Here is a 22,485-nt window from a genome sequence, read left to right on the forward strand (position 1 = left end):
GGCCTAATGTGTCAGCCGCCTTGACAATTTTGACCATAATTCGTAAATTAATAGCACTAGAAATGATGTGTTCACCCTATCACGCACTCTAGGCAGTGCATGGTTGTCCAATTGGAAGAAAATTAGCGTAAATATCCAAGAACTTTTTTCATTCCATTTCAAAGATTCGATGCGATGGTATGCAATGTTGGTCTACGGTACAAAAATTGGCCTATTAGTGGATACAACTTTGGCCTATGGCTTTCCAAGCGTTAGAACCACTTATTCTCTCATTTTTTAATATTTCTGCTGAAGTATTATCACTGTTTGTTCACCAATCTTGCTTTCAAATTACATTTTCGGAGCCAAATTTTCTAATAACTATAAATAAATCACTTAAACTAAAGTTCTTTCTTAATTGAGTAACGAAAACAACGCAACCCTATTATTGTGTTATGTTTTCACAGTCACCGCACACAAAATCTTTTTTCCTGTTCGTTCTTTCTGATTCATTCGCAAACAATATTGTTGACGGCACGTTTTCGGTGCTGTTGACGTCACTTTACTGATGGGCCAAGATTTGGGTACATAGTAAAAAAAATGTCCTCAATATTCGGCCCACATTTAATTTGTAAAATAGTTATTTTTCGTTGAATACAAATATATGAGTTCAAAATAGCGTCTTTGACCGTCGCAAAAAATGTTCAGTTATCGAAAAGTTAATTAGAAATGTTCCAGAATCATGCCATTTATGATCATGTGTATAGACTACCCACTAAGCCGAAGAATCATGGCGTCTACAAAAGCTAAACAAAGTGACATTTTCATTCAATTTTAATGCTCCAAAGTGCTAAAATTGAAACGAAATGTTACAGTTGTTTGGCGCATAGCTTTTTCGATCTCCAGTTCTATGTGTTTGTTTGAGTTTTTGGTTATTGTTAAGATAGGCCGAATGAGGGGACTATGCCAACGAAGCATCCCGATACCCTAGCTCCCAATATCTTCTAGACTGTATTCTGGCTGAAATAACATACATTGGACGCCTTACAAATTGAGAAATAGCACTCAAAGTATACAAATTTCTAGCATGAACTACTTGTTTCATAACACTAGTTTACAGCATTTTTGAACTCGGTAAGTTGATGATCGTTTTTGGTGTAGAATCATGCCCTGAATTCGAAACCGCGAAGGAAAAAAAATACAGTAGAGCGGAATTTTTTTCGACTTTCCATACATGATTTGAAATCGATTTTTGTTCTATTTTTAAGCAATGTCACTCACTTCAAACATCTCAGTCTCCGTAATCAATGCTCCGATTTAGCTAAATTTTTTACTGTGACTCGCCTACATATGATATGTCAAATAAACGTTGAGAAAGAATTTTTAAATTGTTTTTTTCTCATTGAAAAAAATACATTTCTTCATATATTTTTGGAAATTTTGCTAAAATTTAAGGAGATCGTCCCCAAAACTCGCAAATATCTTGAATTTCATCAATCTGACGCAAAACCTGTATTCAGATGATCGAATGGTATAATATTCAGCTTTTAATTTATGGAAAAAGATTAAAAATTGGTTGAACAAAACGCAAGATATTTGAATTTTATTAAATTCTATATTTTAAGAATTTGTAAAACTCGATATTGAGCTAAAACTCAAAAACTGTTCTATTTTAAATTTTTTGAAGCACGGATTCGAAATCAGCGCTAAATTATGCTTCAAAAATTTTGGTCGTTGACAATAGTTCACGACTTTCGTTTTATTTTGTAAACTAGTGTAATTAGGACGTTCTTTTCTAATAAATTATGTTAAAAATGAATGTGGTTCAAATTTAAGACTCACATACAACATATTTATTCAGATTGAATGAAATAAGCCAATTGTTTTACTATCTTATGCATGTTTATATGAAGATCTGCTTTAAAATAAACAGGATCCAAAAATTTCGACTTTTCTTGCAGTTCTTTCAGCGGTCTTCTAATTCAGGTAGTAATGCCAGTGTTATGCAGTTATACTTCAGAGGCATTAGGATACGTATTAATAAACCAATCCCATTTTGATGTTTAACCAACCGAAAACCTATATACTTAATTTTCTCACGACATTTTATGCAATAATTTAAACAGTTTCAAGAATAATTCTGTTCCATATTTTCAAAACAACTTATCTAACTTACATTTGAGTGTTTATAGAAAGCAATTTCTCTAAATATAATTATTTATTACCGTTTCTCCTGGTCGGTACAATTTTTTGTAATATTCCTCTGAATTTCACAAATAAATAAACTTTTAAGGTCAATTATTGCAAGAGATTGCAAAACTTCAATTGAAAACCAATTTTTCATTTACCTCGGCTAAACAAATGTCTAGGCAAAAAATGGCATTTGCAGGGTTCTTACCCTCGTTTTTGTTTCAGTGTACATGTAAGTGTGATGTTATCAACTTTTCATAAAACAGAACTAGTTATACTATCCCTGCGATAAAAAACGTTTTGTCATAAAATCTTTTGTATAAGTTTCCTGACACTTTTTTGAAATTTTTTGGGCCTCGGCTAAATTAATGCCCATCACTGTATCACCATTCCAAAGTTTGTTGGTGAATGATGATAAAACCCAGCTAACAAACGTCTTTTTACTGAATTTAGTATAAAATTTGGCTGGGCACATGGCGAAGTTAGCGTTTGTCGTGCTCATCTCACCTTTTGACATTTTCAAATCATACCTTTGGGCTTTGAAGAAATGAAATGTTCAGAGCGGTTCGTGAATCAAAGACGAGTGCGCACTAGCTTCGTTGACTCGCGCGTGAAGAAGTGCGAATATATTCAGGCTTCTGATGTTCACGAGTGGATATGCTTTGCGTTTGTGTCTGCGCGGCTGCAATCCTCACTATTTTCTACACCTGAAATGGAATAACAGGAACGACTGGAACAGAAAAGCATGAGAAGGGTGGATAGAAAACAAATATCGATGAAAGTGTTACGCCGCTACGCATACGACTGTTCCCAAGTAACACACTTATCACAGAAGAGGTAGGGCGGCGCAGGTTTTAGTTGCGCAGAAGTCACTGTGACTTACTTTTAGCAAGGAAATATTTATTTGTTACAAGTAAGTCACAGTGACTTCTGCAGAACAAAAACTTGCGCCGCCGTGACTTTTCTGTGACAAATGTGTTACTTGGGTTTCTGTATTGCGAAGGAGGCTCACATAAACACGATTGTAGATGTCTTCAACGAGTTTCACGACCAGTAGAAATTGATTGCACTCATAGGTACACAGGTACACCAAACAGTGGGAGGAAACCGGAAGAAAGGATACGATGTTCGTGTCTACACCCTACATATCATGCCTCAGCGAAAAAATTTTCAAAAAATTTAAACAAACACAACATTACACTAGCGCATAAACCACGTGACAAAATCAAAAACACTGTATTCAGTCGGTTGAGAGACCCAATTCCAAAACTGAAAACTAAGAACCGGACGTTTGCTTAAAACGAGGATCAACGATTACCAGAACAACATAAAAAAGGAGTCAAAAACAGGTCTAACGCAACACCACCTAGAAGAAGGACACAACTTCGATTTCGCTAACACGGACATTCTGGAAAAAAAATCAACAACCAGGCGAAGGCCTTCCACATTAAGCTGCTCGGTGACGACAAAACTGTTTACATGCAGCGAGAATGTGGAGGGATCGACTCAGCGTACAACGGTCTAGTGGGTAAAATACGAACACTCTCAGCTAAACACATACTAACAGCCCGAACCGAGTGACGCAACCGAATCAACACAAAAATGGATAGATGTGTGAAAGGGGGGTTTAGTAGTGCCTGAAATATCGATTTAAACATGTGGGTGAAGAAAATTTTAAGATGAATTTTAATATTGTATCTTAATCGAAATAGTTATTTATACATATAACGAGTTGCAAAAAGTTGTTTTTTTCAGGAAGAGTCGTACATTTATCCAACGAGGCTTGCCGAGTTGGATAAATACGAAGAGTGCTGAAAAATCGTGTTTCGCATTGAGTTCCATACAAAATTTTATGCAATGAGTTTTTCATAATGCAACCCATTTGAGTTGCATAATGTTCATAATGCAACTCAAATGAGTTGCATTATGAACATTATACAACTATTTTTCATTATGCAACTCATTTCAGTTGCATAATGAACCAGTTCGGAAAAATTGGCCATTATGATACCAAAATGAGTTATATAAAATATAAATTATGATACTGAATTGCATAAAATATATTCTAGTTCTGACTATGGCTGAAAGTCAGTAGACCGAAACGTTATAAATCGTGTTTTAGTGTGTTGCAATCACCGCACAAAATCAACAATCCCTGAATATACAAATCAACGATGACCAAAACTCTTAAGAATAACATGACTTTGTTACGTAAAATCGTGCAAGTATTGTACGTTTTCGTGATTTTTCAAAGCCAGTTGTTGAATAACTCACGGTGTCAAAATTTTGATTATTATCGAACTTTCATGTACCTCGGATTTTTCTTCATAGAATGTTAGAATTTCGGCTATAATTTATAAATGCAAATTTGAAAATATTCTATCGGGGAAATATTGAGTTAGATGAGTTTTTAGCTATTTTCCATACTAAAAATCAATAATTACTATTTTAGCCCAAAAAACGTTCCATACAAAATGTATGGAAAAATTTTCGCCGACGAAATATTTTCTAGTTTTCCGATTATGAATATATAGCTCAAATACTAATCATTTTCGAAGAAAAATCCGAGGTACATGAATGTTCGATAATAATCGAAATTTTGACACCGTGTAACTTTGAATTACGCAATTTAAACTACATGGTGTCTTCGGCAGAGAATTGCCTTAACTTAATTCTTATCTTTTCGGAGCAATTTTTGGAGTATTGCTGTATATTTCCATGAAAATGTTCTAAATATCATAAAATCTATTTGATACACCTTTAAACCTCAATTAATTTGGTTAATTTTGGGTTCGTTCAAATATTACGTAACGCTAAGGGGGGAGGGAGGAAGTCTAGCTCTGTGTTACGCTTCATACAAAATTTCAAATTTCTCCATACAAAAATTGTTACGTGGGGGAGGGAGGGGGTCTAAAATTGTTAAATTTTGCGTTACGTAATATTTGAATGAACCCTTTTGTATTGAGACTTGTTTTTGCAAATGGATTGAGATCAGTGTCAGATCACTTCGTGGCCTTCGAAAAAGTTTGTCAGGATACCCTAGAGGCTATGATTTCACATTATCGTTTGCAATATTTTATAAAAATTCGAGCTTCTCATGAGTGAAATGGAAAAAAGTGCGTTTTTCCTTGAAAAATCCCAGACAATTTTCAAACGCAATGCGCAAAACGTAGACATAACCGATCGTGCCCTAATTGTGTACAGTTATTTGGATCCTGAAATGGGACCCAAAAAGCTTTGATCTGATGGGATACCATCAATTTTTAAATTTTTCCATCTTACGGCCGACCCATCTAAGTTTCCACTACGGGTCCTATGTGTAACAGCCAAAGAGTAGCAAAAAATGCCAAGTCAGATTACAAGCTCAATTTTTTGGTCATATAATTACTAAAATTTCCAGTTAGATAATTACATTGTATACTGATGAAATCAAACTTTTCAATTGGCCGAAATCATGGTCAGTGGTGGGCAAACCATCAGCCAAGCGCATGTTTGTCGATCATTTTGTTTGTTTCTATCCTTACTATGGTCTGAGCGCTCCAAAGTTCTCTTTTAATATTTTCTGATTTGTTTGTTAATGGTTCCATTGTGTTAACTCATAAATAAACCAAAATCTGAAATTTTTTATTTGATTTATCATTTAACCTTCCGTAACTCGCGCGGTTGGCCACCTCTGCCAGCACCACACTGATACTGAATACAAAAAGCGAGATTTTTTCAATGTGTTGTACAAAATACAACAGCGCGATTGCTCGAGGGTTAACAACAAGCTAGCCACCTTTGTTCGTGGTGTAGATCATATATTCAAAAGTATGCTGCTGTGAATATATTCAAGAAAATGCTTTTATTTTGTTTGGTATTTCTCTTGAATGCATTACTGGGATTTCACTTAACATCATAAACACATTTTAGTAAAATTAGAGTTGAACAAATGCCACATAGAGCCCAAGCAACCAAAAGTTCGGATAAAATAGCATGTTTGTGCTTTATCAGCTATTCGAAGGAAGATGAAAAGCATTCTATTCAGCTCACTTTTTAAGTAATTAACCGAACTTGAGTTCATAAAAAGTACACTTGTGTCGCTGAAAGGAACGCTATTCAGCTTAAAAATAAACTTCGAAAAAATGAAAAAAAAAATGTGTTTAGTCCTCAAAAGTAATTTATTATTAAGAAACATTAGTTCATGTGGAATCCAAATTGACTAATACCTTGAAATAATTTTTGATGTTTTTTACATACTGAGATTTAAACTCGGGTTCTCCTCGTTGAAAGTCGGTGCCTAACCACTACTCCATGTATGTGTTGTTAGGCACTGTGGGATTTTACTCAATGTGCTGATAACATATAGTAGAGCTCAATCAGGTTCGCGTGTGAACCTTCCCTGAACTTGGAATACTTTTTGAAATCGAATGTTCGAAAGAAGTTCACGTGGAACTTCTTGTGAACTTACACAGTTTGACATTTTCAGTTTGTTGTGGTTCGCAGTGCAAAGCAATAAATTAGGGCCAGTGTATCGACTTAAAGAAAAGATTATAAGTTTTCAGCTTGGTTTCCAGTGACTACGATTGCGTCGATTACCGGTGCGCTGCAGCGACAAGTGAGACGGGTGTGAAAACATCCAGCAAAGCTGGAAAATTTTTGTGCGCAGCCGAAAAACCCCCGGCGGAATCCTGGGGGGAACAGTTGTCCGCTGCGGGGGCAGCCTTTGAGCCACACAATACGGATCCTTTGCGTTGATTACAAGTAAGTACCTGTAAGTACGTTGAAATATTATAGTGGAACAAGATGTACTTGTGAAATTAACACAAGCTGTGGCTGCTGGGCTCGATTTCCGAGTGATTTAATTGAATGAGAACTTCAGCCCGGCCCCGCTGTCACCGAAGTTGAAGTTCACTTTTGGTACGGTTAATATTTATTCGAACTTTGAGTAGTAAGTTCAAAACAAGCTCGAAACAAGTTCGGAACGGATGATTTCCAGTTGTTGGAATATGTCCAAATGAACTATATTTGAATTTTAAAGGCACGCAAAAGTTCAACATGAGTTCGGTTAATATTTGATTGAACTCTGTTTTAAAGTTCAACATAAGTTCTTTTTGAACCTTTTTTCGACTATAATGTCGTTTTGAAAAGAAGTCAAAAGCTTGTACATGTACTTCCAAGTTCATGAACAATACAAGAGTAACTTTTTGGAGAATTAAGTTCAACGAAACCGGAATTGAACCGAACTTGAACTTCTGAGTTCGTTCTTATAGTGGGATCCGAACTTTTGGTTGTTTGGGAGGTTTCTGGTTGATCTGGTAAAACCTTAAGATCTGCACAGGTCTTGTTTCATTGCACATTCTGTGTATTGATATTGATTGATATTATACATTCTGCCGATAGCCACTTTCTTGCATCAAGTACTATTTCGTATTAAATAACTTCTGATGAAGCTATGACTCCCTTAGGAATAACAATGCCCAGCGCCCCTCATTCCTCGCAAATGAAACACTGCTGGCGCTGCTCCTGTTCCGAGGTAATAAAAAGCTTAACTTAATGTTCGCCTGGCATGGAAACGCGTTCGAGAGATGCTATTGGTCCCACACGGAAACCCAACCAAGTAGGTACCGCCACCGTCCGTGTAACTTGGTCCCCGATGGACTTTCGGCTGATGTCGACAGGACATGGTGCGGTAATGGGCCCGCACTACTCTCGTTCTCTTTCGTCCATCCGTCCGTCCGTCCTTTCGGACCAGCAGCATAAGGATAAAAATGGCAGCGCTAATCCTTTACACAAAAATGTTGCTTCCGGGAAATCCTTTTCCATCGAGTTGCGAGTCGTTTTCACTGTTCCGCATCAGGCTCCGGTAATCCAATAAAAAGTACCCTAATTAGGTGACTTAGTGCAACCGTTCCGGATGACCGAAGTTGGACTTTGCCATTGGGTGAGCGGGTGCTTCTAGATAGATGTAAGGATGGGGGGCTGCCGAAAGTAAGAACGTGACTCATTAAGGATGTAGTAATAAAAAACGTTCCCAACCGCTTTCTTTTGGATACACATAATCTTCTTAAGGATAGCTAACCATTTTGACCCAGCCGTTTTGTGTTAATTCGAATCCAGAACCAAGAATCTAATCCCAATATTGTTTTGTTTGCTCTTTTCAGATCATGTGCGGGAGTTCCAGTGCGGGAAGTTCTACTATCGAACGTTCTACCTGGACGAGGAGCGGGATTCCCTCTACGTGGGGGCAATGTAAGTATAAAGCTCGGCGAGAAGACAAACACAAACTCCACTATTTTACCAATATTATTCCTCTTACTGTTAAGTACCGGGTAAACACGTGCAACTTTCCCAGCCATGTGGGTGCGCGTTTGTACCTATATGGTGCCATTCCATTATAATGTTCATCCCTCTGTAAGGTTTTACGTACCCATGAGCCCAAATCGAAAGGGATTGTAAAAATTTTAATTACATGAAATAATTAATCCGCTTTGTTGATATTGCGGATGGGAAACTGTTGCACCGGGCAGGACTTGTGCGGGGTGCAGGGAGTAATAAAGGTCGCTTCCTTTCCTGCACCCCCTAGTCGTGTGCTACCACTCAGGTTTTCTACGTAGCGTATCACGTATGGGAGTCTGGGGTTCGAATAAGATCCACTAGTGTGTAAGGTGAGCTGTAACAACAACTGTCACAATATCGTCGCAATAGTTTTTGAAGTTCAGAACCAAATCCTTCATAAACAAACCATCCAACCTCGATGTACCTTACCCACCCTCACCGTATTCCTACTCGTTATGTACGCTTTTCGCATCAAAACATAGTCTTTCTTCGGTTCGGTCGCTTCGGTAGGGGAGACTGAGGAGACTTGATCCCTGGGGAGACTTGTTCCCCCCATATTTACTCGGAATCAAAAACATTTTTCTTCTAGCATATTTTTTCCAAAACTACGCCTGGATAAATGACTATGTTTTGGCTTCTAGTGATTTCGATTGTACATTGCATTATTTTTTAACGGCTGATGGTTTGTTTTCAGTCCTTCAGAAATCTTTTAGGCGATTGCAAAAAATCTCTATAACTTTGTGAAAATTTAACCGAATCGTGTCAAAATTTCACAGCACATAGTTTAAATAAAATACTTTCAAACTTATTTATCCAAATAAGGCTGTTGTTAACATATTTTAATAAATTCAGCTTAGTATACACAACAGTGACATGGGGAGACTTGATCCCTCGAGGATTACACACACAGTATACATGTGAAAAATAAAATTCTATTCGGAAGCCTCTATTTACTTGGAATTCTAGTCTATTCAACGATAAAATGTGTCAGATAATTATATCTTTAGTACAAACCAAGAAAAGAGGGATCACGTCTCCCCATTTTGAAAATACGGCATATCCTTAAAAATTTAAGGAAATCTTACAACTTCAAACACTCCATATTCATCGAAAATACAAGAAAACTCGAAAAGAAAATGAATAGGAAGACTCTGGAATTATTTTCCCTTTAAATAAACCATGTGCTCAAAGGGGGATCAAGTGTCACCCATTTTTGAAAAATACATGATAAGACATGCCTCCATAAAACACAGTTTTGAAAACTTCAACAATAATTTAAAGGCTTTCTGTTGTGTATTAGCTTGCAATAGATGTTTACCTGTCATTTTGTACGGAAATCGGATCTAGTTTTGTGTTTTTTCTTGAAGTTTCAGGTCAATTAAGAAAAAGGGATCAAGTCTCCCCAGTCTCCCCTACGGTGTCTCATTTGAGAACCGGTGTGGGGAGGCGTTGAGCGGAAAGAAATCGGTAACATGCAGCTCTGCTGAATAATTAGCGAGCAACGTAAAATCAGATTTAAATAATCCTACCACAGTTTGTCTTTTGCTGTTGTACCATTTTGGTTCCGCCAGGCAGCCGGTATTATTTGTAGAATAGCTAGGTATGTAGCGCTTGGCTCACGGAGAATTTGTGCAATAGGCATTACTTATGCAGCGAATGGGAGCTGCAACCTCCCTAACCGATTCCTATCGCATGGTTCTACGGTACCTGGCACACAGTACGAACCAACTTACTATCGTAAGCCGCGCTAAAGTACAGAAACATGTCGTGGTTTGAGAAGTTTCAGCTGGGAGGAAGTATTGTTTGCTAAATATATATTTAATTAGAACGAAGATTGTTTGACAGTATGTCACTGTGAAAAGAAGATTAGTTTTAATAGGAACCACGTCTTCTGGAGTGAGGATGGCATTTGATGAAAATCTTCTTTGATATTTTCTTCTAACTGTATGGTATCGTCTATAATCAACAAAAATTATAGTCATTTGCTTACAATGATGGCCCAAAATAGACAACAATGCTTCTTGAAATAAGATGCTCAAATCGGTGAGATTTCGTATCAACAATTGAAATGGGTGTTGAGAGTAATGAAAAATGGATTAATGGTTTTTTTCAGTAAATAGAACTATGTACACAGAAAAAAATATTTATACTTAACTATAGTGTGTAGCAGGTTGTTTTTTACAAAGTTATTCAAATGACACAATAAAAACCATCGTAGTCCGAACTACACGTCTTTCGCTGTATCTCCCTACAAGTGTAAATTTTAAAATCGCTTATTAAGCTGTAGAATTTTCTAGAAGAACTCCAGGAGAAGTCTAAAAACCCGTGAAGGTAATATGTTACTAGCCCTGGAGGAATACCCTTAGAAATATTCAAAGAAATACATGCATGAATTTTTGTAGCAATCCTTGAAGTAATTTCCTAAAGAATAATCGAGGAGGATTGTTTAAAGAAACCCGTGCTATAGTTTCAAAATGAATCTTATGAAAAATTACTTCAAAATCTTTTGAAGAAGACCCAAGCCATATGTCAGAAGGAATTCCTCAAAGAATTTCAGGAGGAATTCCTAGAGAAATTTTTGAAGAAATACATGATTTAGAAAGAGGTATCTGGACTGGATGAATATCTAGAATAATTCCTTCTAAATTCATTCTACGATATCCTTCAAAAATCTTGTTTCTATTAAAATTATTGGAATAAATCGATTTAAGAAGTACACGGGAAGGTATACGTACATAAAGAATTTTCTGAAAAATTCTTACTGAACTCATAAAATGAATTTCTGCAAGGGGCATTCCTCGATAAATAGAAAAAAAAAATAAAAAATAATGGTATTCGTGGAAGGGTTTCTCATGAATAATTATTAAGTAAGTGCAATATTGAAGACATTTCCCTGGGGTCGTACCAGTACAATTACGCTGAAATTTGGAAACCTTGAGTAACCAGCTCTGATTTTGTTATGACCGGATTGTTTGGATCGAATTTTTTTTCTTTTTTTTTTAATTTGTATTAACGAGATTTTTAGCCCTATTCTAGTTCATCTCGGGACCCACGTTTTACTTCCCTTCCGAAGGAAGAACTCACATTGTGTGAGTTTTGTCGGGAGTGGGATTGGATCCCAGGTCCTCAGCGTGATAGTCAGATGGTTTAACCATCACATCAGGCCGGCTTTTCTCTGCTTCCATTGATTGTATTTGCCCCTCATTATATAAATTCATGCAATATCAGCCACAGAAAGATAATATAAATAAATTATTTTATAGCAGAATTAATTCAATCAATAATTGTGCAAGTGCTCAAAGAAAACTAAGTTGAATAGAAGTGATGAAGTTCCAGTGGGAACGTAGAGGCAAACAGAAGAGAAAGAAGATCCATTGGCTCAGAAGTGGATCAATATCAGCCGCTCTGAGGGTGAGAGCATTTGATGAGAAATTGCAGGTGCCAGGACTGAGAATCAAACCCATGACCATCCGCTTATGAAGTGAACGTTTGACTAACTGCACCGCAGAAAACCAGCGTCTCATACAAAGCAAATTTCGTTTGCATTTGCAAGTCACGGGACAAGTTACATGGATTGCTGGTTATTCAATCCATGGCCCTATTCAAAGCTGCAATACTCTTCTTCTTTTCATGCTAAACGTTATTGTCACATGCCACAAGTGTTCCAAGAGGAACAAATTCCGCAACTTCAATCACTTCGCCAGCATTCACTATTTCCGCGTTTACACCACTAGGCCTGCTTTTGTCATTACCCTCAATCAGGTATACAGAAAAACCCCAATTTTCGCTCACTATATTTGCGTCAAACTCAATTTATGTCCTTCCTCGTTTATTACAATATATGTAGTGGCGTTGCAAAGTTCAGTGGATCCCAAGCTGGGCTTACGGGGCATGCTGATCTCTCAAGAACTGAAAGTGCGAGGAAAACGTGTGAATGTTTTTAGTATTCTGCGTCTAAAGTATAATTTTTATTACAATATACTGGTGTTGTAAACATCTAATTTTTTCTAATCTGGAGTCACAGGCCAAGCAAATTTCTGAAGAATCTATAGTTTGATGTGAAAGTGAAAATGGTTTTTCAGACTATGCAACCAGTGTTATCCAATCTGGAACTGGAAAAACTGAATGTCCTAGGATTCCTCAAGGATCACCTCTTTCAATAAAGGGGTGTTACAAAGCTTAGTGGTTTCCAAGCTCATGTGACGGTATATTTGGCGTATAATAATCAAGTATTAGTTCACGTAGACCAAATTTTGGCTATTCAGATGCTCCTGGTCCCCTTAAAATGTCCATGAAGCCTCTTGAGGTCTCCCTCAAATCCCCTGAGATTCCCTGAAACTTCCTGAAATGTCTATTGAACCTCCTGAAACTCCCTCTGGAACCTCCTAAGAACCTTTACAACGCCCCTCCTGAGCCCTCCTGGGATCCCCCTGAGGCTCTTATGGAATTCTCCCTGGACCCCTCTATATTCCCCCTGGAATCCCCTGGGAACCCCAGAAACTCCCGAAAACCCCTGTATGGCTTCTGAGACCCCTGGATCTTGGAACCAATGAAATCAACTGATAACCCATGAAATTACACTGAGACTACTTTACAACCTCTGAAACCATCTGAGATCCCTTGAATGTCCCGAAAAATTCTTTCATTTCGTTCTCACTTTCCGTTCTTGAGAAATTCGCCTGGTCCGTGATCATTGATTGAAAACCACTGATATTTGCAACACATCTATATTGAAGATACTCTTCCTTGAGATGATCAATCCGAAAAATCATGTACACTTCTTGTGGCCCGTGAACATGAGTTTGCAACACAACTACACTACCCGCCATAAATATGGAATTGCATATTGCAACACACATACTGAATATTACAGCACCCTGAAATGTTTAGCTTCACTCTAAAATGTGATTATTTCAGTTCTTTGAGGCACAAATTACTTATGACCCCCAAATTCTCTTTGAAAATTCAACTCGTACCCAAAACCTAATTGGTTGTAGGTTTACTCCATTTTTTCTCCTTAATTTGGGTGATGCAAAGCTTTTTGGGTGCTGCAATACTGAATATTGTAACGATTCCATATTATTGGCGGGTAGTGTATACAAAAATAAATCAGCCAGTGCTCTGTGTGGGGTGAATCGAAAAAGAAAAACATTTTCATTTCATCCTCAAATTTATGGTTTTTGAGAATTTCGCGTGGCCCGTGACCCCAGATTGGGAACCACTGATCTTTTCAATACAACTGCATTATGATAAGTACCTACTCTCTTTTAATTCATCCTCACACCTTCGGTTCTTGAGAAGTTCGCTTGGCCCATGACCGTGGGGAATCACTGTCTGAACTAAGCACAACCGCTGAATAATTGATGGTATCTAAATAACGATAAACTTATAACAGGTTCGAAACCTGAAACTGCAAGCATATACAATCCCCTGATTTACGTTCCTCCCATTCTGAGCGTAAATTGGGGTTGTAGTGTACCGGTTGATTTTAGACCGTCTTGATTAATTAATTAGTATCTGTAGCAGTGCTTGAAATCGAGTGAATATGAAGGATACGATCAGTCATCAGCGCCAACCATACCTACGAACGAACACGCACAGGGAGCAAAGAGAAACCGAACCAGCCGCGACCACTATTCCTCATCGGTCGGTTGGCTGGTGAAGCATATTAACTGGTAACGATTATTTCTCACTTGCTGCGGTGAGGCTGAAGATGCGTAAATGATTCAGTGGATTTATTTTTTGCTCGAAACTTGTAAAAACAAACAATTTGTCCGTAAGAGAATGATGGACATGACTATTATAATCAATTTAATTCAAGTTTATGTCATTTGCACTGTTATAACAAGATAAAAATCAAGTATATTCCAACCCGGGAGCTTCTTGACAGCTGCCGAACAACGTCAGCGTACCTAAAAATTTTGGTCCGGGTGGTACTGTCAGATTCAAAGCGGCAAGCGCTACTTTTGAAAAGGACGGAAACCGACAATAACAAACCGAACCAAAAAATTTTAAAACATTAAACAAAAACCTTTATTTGTTGTTTCCGCTTTTTTTATGTGCTAGATAAATGCAAATTTAGTGCGGCATGATGATTTTTTTTACTAGAAGCGAAAATTATATCTATAAAACAAGTAAAGGCAAAATAGTCGGCTTTCATAAAATTAATAAGAAACTCATGTTTTCTTCTAGTGCGGTTATTAAGCACCAGCAAGTAATAAATTAGGTTACTTATGCTAACATTTTACAGTTACATATCTGGTGGCCAAGCCAAAAATGGAAGTTAAAATAATCATTTGCAGAGGTTTTTTTTTCGAGTTTGATCTTCGGTGTGGTCTAGCATACGCAGTCACCAATTAATATGGAAGACCATTTAAACATGCGCTTTTATTACATTTCTTACAACAAAAATAAAAATCAAAATAATTTCAATTTAATGAACATTAGTTTTTGCGCTTCTGTTGAATACGTCCTTTTGATACGAAACGCTAGCCTCTTGTTGGCTTCCACTCACCACGAAACAAAAAGGTGTTTTCGCATGGACAAAAATTGTTGCGTCGGTGAAGGATGGACCCGTTGTTTACGAACAGTAGCGACATCTGCGATTTGCAAGTAGGTACGCGAAACTGAGCTGATCTGTCAAGTTACGGGGGGGTTGGTATATTCATTGCCGTATACACCGGCGAAGAGAGAGATTCAGAGAGCCGCACGGCGCTGAATCGTCATTTCTCACTCTCACTCGTAATTTTTATTGCTCCCGCTCCCACTTGCTTCAGAAGCATGATAGCCAATGAAGGCGTATTGCTACCGCTTTGAGTTGAAAAGCGTCGGTCAAAGAAGAGCAAATTTTGATTCGTCTGAGGTAAAACGCTTCAATTTTCAAGCGCTGTCTGTAGCAGTGCTGAAAAATCTAAATTCAATCACCTAGCTCATTTGAGAAGCTGCCAATGCCAATGATATTCACACGGTGAATATCATTTGGCAGTTTCCAAGGGTAGTCCGTGACATTTAAGGTACGAAAAATAGTGGTTTTTCCGTGACTTTCTTGGAGAACTGGTCTAACCACACAAGTTTTTCATATACCATATTCTCAGGTTCAGCTTCTAAAATGAGCTGTAGGTGATTGAATTTAGATATGACGAAATGAATTTTTCAGCACGGATCTGTAGTGTTCCAGGACACGCGCCTCTTTGATCCTTTAACTGCATCGAGCTCGCGTTGCATACCAAGAACGAGCTTTTTTTGTAGTGTTGTGTTTTTTTACTACGGCTCACGTTCTGAAGGGTTATCCATTTATGACAACCGCTACCGGTACTCCACAGTAGTAATGATGATGAACTGAGCAGCCAGTGTTGACCACACTGCAACTTCCGTTTCAGAGAATAAGTTCTGAAATTTCAGATTTAGAGCATTTCGATATCCGATAATAAGAGAAAAATATACGTCCAAAGCTATACACAAAGACTTCCTTGAGCAGACCGAAAGCAATAAAACAAAACTGCAGCCCCGATAGGGTCCATCTTGATGGGCTATCACGTTCCGCTTGCTGATGACGAAATTTATTTGCGAAAAAAGCGGAAAATTCAATTATTTGTTTGCTCAAGCGCTTCGATGCTTGGGGAGATGTGACGGGTTAGCGTGTGGCTGTAGGATGCCCTCGGATGAGGGTTGGAAAGCAAAAGTCAAGTCATGAAATTTATTGCTATTTTCCGATTTGTGAACACGAAATTCGCCTTATTCTTGGGCCAGATTTCGCACACTCCTGTCTTCCGCGCGTTTACGTTTCCCTCCATTTGACAGCTCTTTCTTCTTTTTTTATCTGGCTGTCTATGGAGATCGACAGCACTGGGAGGTGGGCGAACCGTTATGTAGTCAGAAGCTAATCGACTGTAAAACATATTTTAATTCACTCAATTGGAACTTTCTTTTCGGTTGTCCCGAATCGACATAGCAGCGTTCCCATTCCCGTTGAATAGTTCGAAGAAAATCCAAGAATCGTACCCAAGGGAGAGGGGGAGAAGGTCCATTTGTATTTGCCAAAAAGTCACTTCCCTGAACGGGAAATGCGACCGAATTCGTTCGGCGGGTCCCTTCCAGCCAAGCCGTGAAGCCGTCTTCGTGCCACGCTCCTTCGGGGTTTTATTATCTCCATGTTTACACACCCCAATTGGCAGAAATAAATTGATTCGGTTCCGATCCCGATTTTAGCTGGATGCTTTCTTCCTGATTCGGTCCCGTGCACGGATGACCGACATTCTCTGTTGTGAAACCTTGCGATGATTCATCACGATTGTAGGATATCTTGGTTTGGTTTACTGCTTGTTTGCGTTAACAGAATTTCCAACATATAAATTTGTTTTAACCTTCACATCTGTAACGTCTATATTCTTTCATGTTGAACGATTCTGATGAAAATCTTCCCAGCTTCAAACATAAACAGTTAGATCACCAAGAATAACACCGAGCTATGGAAAATCATGGACGAAAATTACTTTCCTGGAAAGTTGACTAAACTGATCAAAGCAACGATGATCGGTGTGCATAAATGTAAGAATTTCGGGTGAAACAAACACTTCAATAAGATTTCTCTGGGGACAGTAACAAGGGATCGAACATGTAACACGACTAGCCGGGCTCAGCAGACGAAGTACGAAATCCGGTCAATTTGTGTGCTTTGCGGATGACATGGTTAATACCGCCAGAATATTTGGAATGGCGGCAGATCAGTAACACCCACCAAAAACGTGTTTCATTTCCAGTATACAATTGAGCCACGTAGAAATAATAAAAACATTTTCCAGTGAACATCGAATCAGCAGTCTCAATACATACTACTGGCCTAATTAGGCCGAGTCACGATCCGGTCCTGACCGTTGGTCCGTGGCCATCAAAAATTTACAAAGTAAAATTGCACCCGTTTTTAATCCACCGTACGTGAGAATGAAGCATTAAATGGCAGTAGAATTCTTCTAGCGCAAAGCAGCCGGTCGAGCAAACGTCTCAAAGATAAATTTATAGCCACTTGAGAGGAAGTGTATTTGCACTATGTAGAAGAAAAAACAGAAAACTGCTGAAACACTTTCAAAATATGTACCAGGCTGAAGGCATCTCAAGAGTTTCCATCGGTGTTGTTGTGAATAGCGCTTCTGACGGCTGCTATGAGAATCCCCTCAAGCAGCCCTGGGCAAGCGAAGGACGCCAACAACGTGGTGCCTTCATCAGCGGCATCAACTCCACAGCGAGCCATTCGGTTGTAATTGTTGCTGTTTCATTGCCATAAATTTTCCTTATTTTTGCCGGAGCTCGAGTCGGGAAATCGTCTGCGCTCGTCCAGACATCCGGAAAACACGTACCCGCCGTTCCAGCCAGAACTCGCTCGCTCTCCATTACAACAACGTTTGAACTCGCAAAGTGCACGCGACTGGCAAAAGCCCGGCTGAATGCAATTCTTACTATAGCCAAGGCTGCTAGCTGGCTGGCTGGCTATCTGGATGGACCTACATGAGCGGGAAATCGAGAATTCAAGTGCATCACGTTCCACGAAATATTCTACCCACGATAATTGATTGCATTAAATTTAATTGTCCCGAGCAGCCGTAGCCGCAGACGCCACAATCACCAACAAGCAAGGAGCAATGCAGTTGTTGCTTGAGAAAAACTTTTGCAGTGAAACATATTGGCTACATATCTGAGCGCCCTGCGGTAGGATTAAACGGTGGAATTTCCCGGATGCAGTCGGGTTTATGAGAATGGGGGATTAATATAGACGCTTGAATTAATAGCTAATGGCTCACTATTACTCGCGAAAGATGTGTTACTTTTAGATCGAGCTTCATTATATGATGGTCTAAACTAAAACAACACTACTTCTTGGTAGAACTGTTATGCTCTGTTTTGAATACCTTCAAAGGCTATAACATTGTGTTCTCTGATAAAACGTCCCCGTCAATAAATTTCAACACATGTACACTTTTAAAAAAATACGGATTTTTACTTTATTTATTTTTTATTGGCGTAAACGTGCTTTAGAGGAGCATGAAAAAAAGGTTTCTCAATTTTTAGAAAATCAGAACTGCCATACATTTTTTCTAGGATTTATACCGTATCTGGAAGTATTGAGTAAAGCATAGCGAGCATACAATTTTGGCTAAAATATGTTTAATTTATTTGTTTATTTATTTTCACTGCTTGCCAATGCAATGTAAGATATTAGGCAGATAAAAATAAAGAGAAGAAACGTCATAAAATTTTTGTTTTTTTTTTTTGTGTTTTGAAAGTGATCATTACAATTGAGAGAGTCCAAAGTTTCTCTAACTTTTCAAGTTTCAGAAATATGAGCTTAAAAACTGAGAAATTCTTGAAATTCGTACTTTTAGAGGTAACGCAAATATAATTTTTTTACAAACATTTTTTTTTTTGCTGAATTACGCACTACCCAGCTGTTCTGAATCATAAATGGGAAGTATTTAAAGAAAAAGTACGGTGGAAAAGTTCGCACAGAACTTGTGCCTTTTTAAAAATTTGCATTTTAAAACAATATGCCAATATTCCCCCGAAATCCCAGACAGGATTTCCCCGGAATTCCAGGAAGGATTTCCTTAGAATCCCAGGAAAGATCTCCCCGAAATCTCAGGCATGATTTCCCCGGAATCACAGGCAGGATTTCCTCAGAATTCCAGGCAGGATTCCCCCGGAATCCCAGGCAGGATTCCCCCGGAATCCCAGGCAGGATTCCCCCGGAATCCTAGGCAGGATTCCCCCGGAATCCCAGGCAGGATTTCCCCGGAATCACAGGCAGGATTTCCCCAGAATCCCAGGCAAGATTTCCCCGGAATCTCAGGCAGGGTTCCCCCGGAATCCGAGGCAGGATTCTTCCGGAATCCCAGGCAGGATTTCCCCAGAATCCCAGGCAGGAATCCCCCGGAATCCCAGGCAGGGTTCCCTGGAATCCCAGGCAGGATTTCCTCAGAATTCCAGGCAAGATTCCCCCGGAATCCCAAACAGGGTACCCCCAGAATCCCAGGCAGGGTTCCCTTGGAATCCCAGGCAGGATTCCCCCGGAATTCCAGGCAGGATTTCCCTGGAATCACAGGCAAGACTTCCCCGGAATCACAGGCAGGATTTCGCCGGAATCTCAGGCAAGGTTCCCCCGGAATTCGAGGCAGGATTTCTCCAGAATCCTAGGCAGGAATCCCAGGTAGGGTTCCCTGGAATCACAGGCAGGATTTCCCTGGAATCCCAGACAGGATTTCCCCAGAATCTCAGGCAGGATTTCCCCAGAATCCCAGGCAGGATTTCCCCGGAATCTCAGGCAGGGTTCCCCCGGAATCCGAGGCAGGATTCCCCCGGAATCCCAGGAAGGATTTCCCCAGAATCCCAAGCAGGAATCCCCCGGAATCCCAGGCACGGTTCCCTGGAATCCCAGGCAGGATTTCCCCAGAATCCCAGGCAAGATTCCCCCGGAATCCCAGACAGGGTACCCCAGATTCCCAGGCAGGACTTCCCCGGAATCACAGGCAAGATTTCCCCGGAATCTCAGGCAGGATTTCCCCAGAATCCCAGGCAGAATTCCCCCGGAATCCCAGGCAGAAATCCCCCGGAATTCATGGCAGGGTTTCCTGGAATCCCAGGCAGGATTTCCCCAGAATCCCAGGCAAGATTCCCCCGGAATCCCAGACAGGGTACCCCAGATTCCCAGGCAGGCCTTCCCCGAAATCACAGGCAGGATTTCCCCGGAATCACAGGCAGGATTTCCCCAGAATCCCAGGCAGGATTCCCCCGGAATCCCAGGCAGGATTTCCCCGGAATCCCAGGCAGGATTTCCCCGGAATCACAGGCAGGATTCCCCCGGAATCCCAGGCAGGATTTCCCCAGAATCCCAAGCAGGAATCCCCCGGAATCCCAGGCACGGTTCCCTGGAATCCCAGGCAGGATTTCCCCAGAATCCCAGGCAAGATTCCCCCGGAATCCCAGACAGGGTACCCCAGATTCCCAGGCAGGATTTCCCCGGAATCACAGGCAGGATTTCCTCAGAATCCCAGGCAGGATTTCCCCAGTATCCCAGGCAGGATTCCCCAGGAATCCCAGGCAGGGTTCCCCAGAATCCCAGGCAAGATTCCCCCGGAATCCCAGACAGGGTACCCCAGATTCCCAGGCAGGATTTCCCCGGAATCACAGGGAGGATTTCCTCAGAATCCCAGGCAGGATTCCCCCGGAATCACAGGCAGGATTTCCCCGGAATCATAGGCAGGATTTCCTCAGAATCCCAGGCAAGATTCCCCAGACAGAATATCCCCAGAATCCCAGGCAGGATTTCCCAGGAATTCCAGGCAGGATTTCTTTATAATCCCAGGCAAGATTCCCCTGGAATCCCAGGCAGGATTTCCCCGGAATCCCAAGCAGGATTCCCCTAGAATCCCAGGCGCGATTCCCCTAGAATCCCAGGCAGGATTTCCCCAGAATCCCAAGCAGGAATCCCCCGGAATCCCAGGCACGGTTCCCTGGAATCCCAGGCAGGATTTCCCCAGAATCCCAGGCAAGATTCCCCCGGAATCCCAGACAGGATACCCCAGATTCCCAGGCAGGACTTCCCCGGAATCACAGGCAGGATTTCCCCGGAATCACAGGCAGGATTTCCCCAGAATCCCAGGAAGAATTCCCCCGGAATCCCAGGCAGAAATCCCCCGGAATCCATGGCAGGATTTCCTGGAATCCCAGGCAGGATTTCCCCAGAATCCCAGGCAAGATTCCCCCGGAATCCCAGACAGGGTACCCCAGATTCCCAGGCAGGCCTTCCCCGGAATCACAGCCAGGATTTCCCCGGAATCACAGGCAGGATTTCCCCAGAATCCCAGGCAGGATTCCCCCGGAATCCCAGGCACGGTTCCCTGGAAGCCCAGGCAGGATTTCCCCAGAATCCCAGTCAAGATTCCCCCGGAATCCCAGACAGGGTACCCCAGATTCCCAGGCAGGATTTCCTCGGAATCACAGGCAGGATTTCCTCAGAATCCCAGGCAGGATTCCCCCGGAATCACAGGCAGGATTTCCCCGGAATCATAGGCAGGATTTCCTCAGAATCCCAGGAAAGATTCCCCAGACAGGATATCCCCAGAATCCCAGGCAGGATTTCCCAGGAATTCCAGGCAGGATTTCTTTATAATCCCAGGCAAGATTCCCCTGGAATCCCAGGCAGGATTTCCCCGGAATCCCAAGCAGGATTCCCCTAGAATCCCAGGCGCGATTCCCCTAGAATCCCAGGCAGGATTTCCCCAGAATCCCAAGCAGGAATCCCCCGGAATCCCAGGCACGGTTCCCTGGAATCCCAGGCAGGATTTCCCCAGAATCCCAGGCTAGATTCCCCCGGAATCCCAGACAGGATACCCCAGACTCCCAGGCAGGACTTCCCCGGAATCACAGGCAGGATTTCCCCGGAATCACAGGCAGGATTTCCCCAGAATCCCAGGAAGAATTCCCCAGGAATCCCAGGCAGAAATCCCCCGGAATCCATGGCAGGGTTTCCTGGAATCCCAGGCAGGATTTCCCCAGAATCCCAGGCAAGATTCCCCCGGAATCCCAGACAGGGTACCCCAGATTCCCAGGCAGGCCTTCCCCGGAATCACAGGCAGGATTTCCCCGGAATCACAGGCAGGATTTCCCCAGAATCCCAGGCAGGATTCCCCCGGAATCCCAGGCAGGATTCCCCCGGAATCCCAGGCAGGATTTCCCCGGAATCCCAGGCAGGATTTCCCCGGAATCACAGGCAGGATTCCCCCGGAATCCCAGGCAGGATTTCCCCAGAATCCCAAGCAGGAATCCCCCGGAATCCCAGGCACGGCTCCCGGGAATCCCAGGCAGGATTTCCCCAGAATCCCAGGCAAGATTCCCCTGGAATCCCAGGCAGGATTTCCCCGGAATCCCAGGCAGGATTCCCCTAGAATCCCCGGCGGGATTCCCCTAGAATCCCAGGCGGGATTCCCCCGGAATCCCAGGCAGGATTTC

General features: G+C 41.1%; 1 protein-coding gene across 2 annotated transcripts in view; it reads left to right on the forward strand.

Moving 5' to 3' along the window:
• LOC115253623 (semaphorin-2A) overlaps window positions 1–22,485 on the forward strand; it is a 453,840-nt gene that overhangs the window by 289,534 nt on the left and 141,821 nt on the right. For both annotated transcript variants that reach the window (XM_062852947.1, XM_062852946.1), the window contains exon 3: window positions 8,313–8,400. In XM_062852947.1, the coding sequence (XP_062708931.1) occupies window positions 8,313–8,400 (88 nt within the window). The remainder of the gene's footprint in view (window positions 1–8,312; window positions 8,401–22,485) is intronic.

This window comes from Aedes albopictus, chromosome 2 (assembly GCF_035046485.1).
Source record: "Aedes albopictus strain Foshan chromosome 2, AalbF5, whole genome shotgun sequence".
NCBI lineage: Eukaryota > Metazoa > Arthropoda > Insecta > Diptera > Culicidae > Aedes > Aedes albopictus.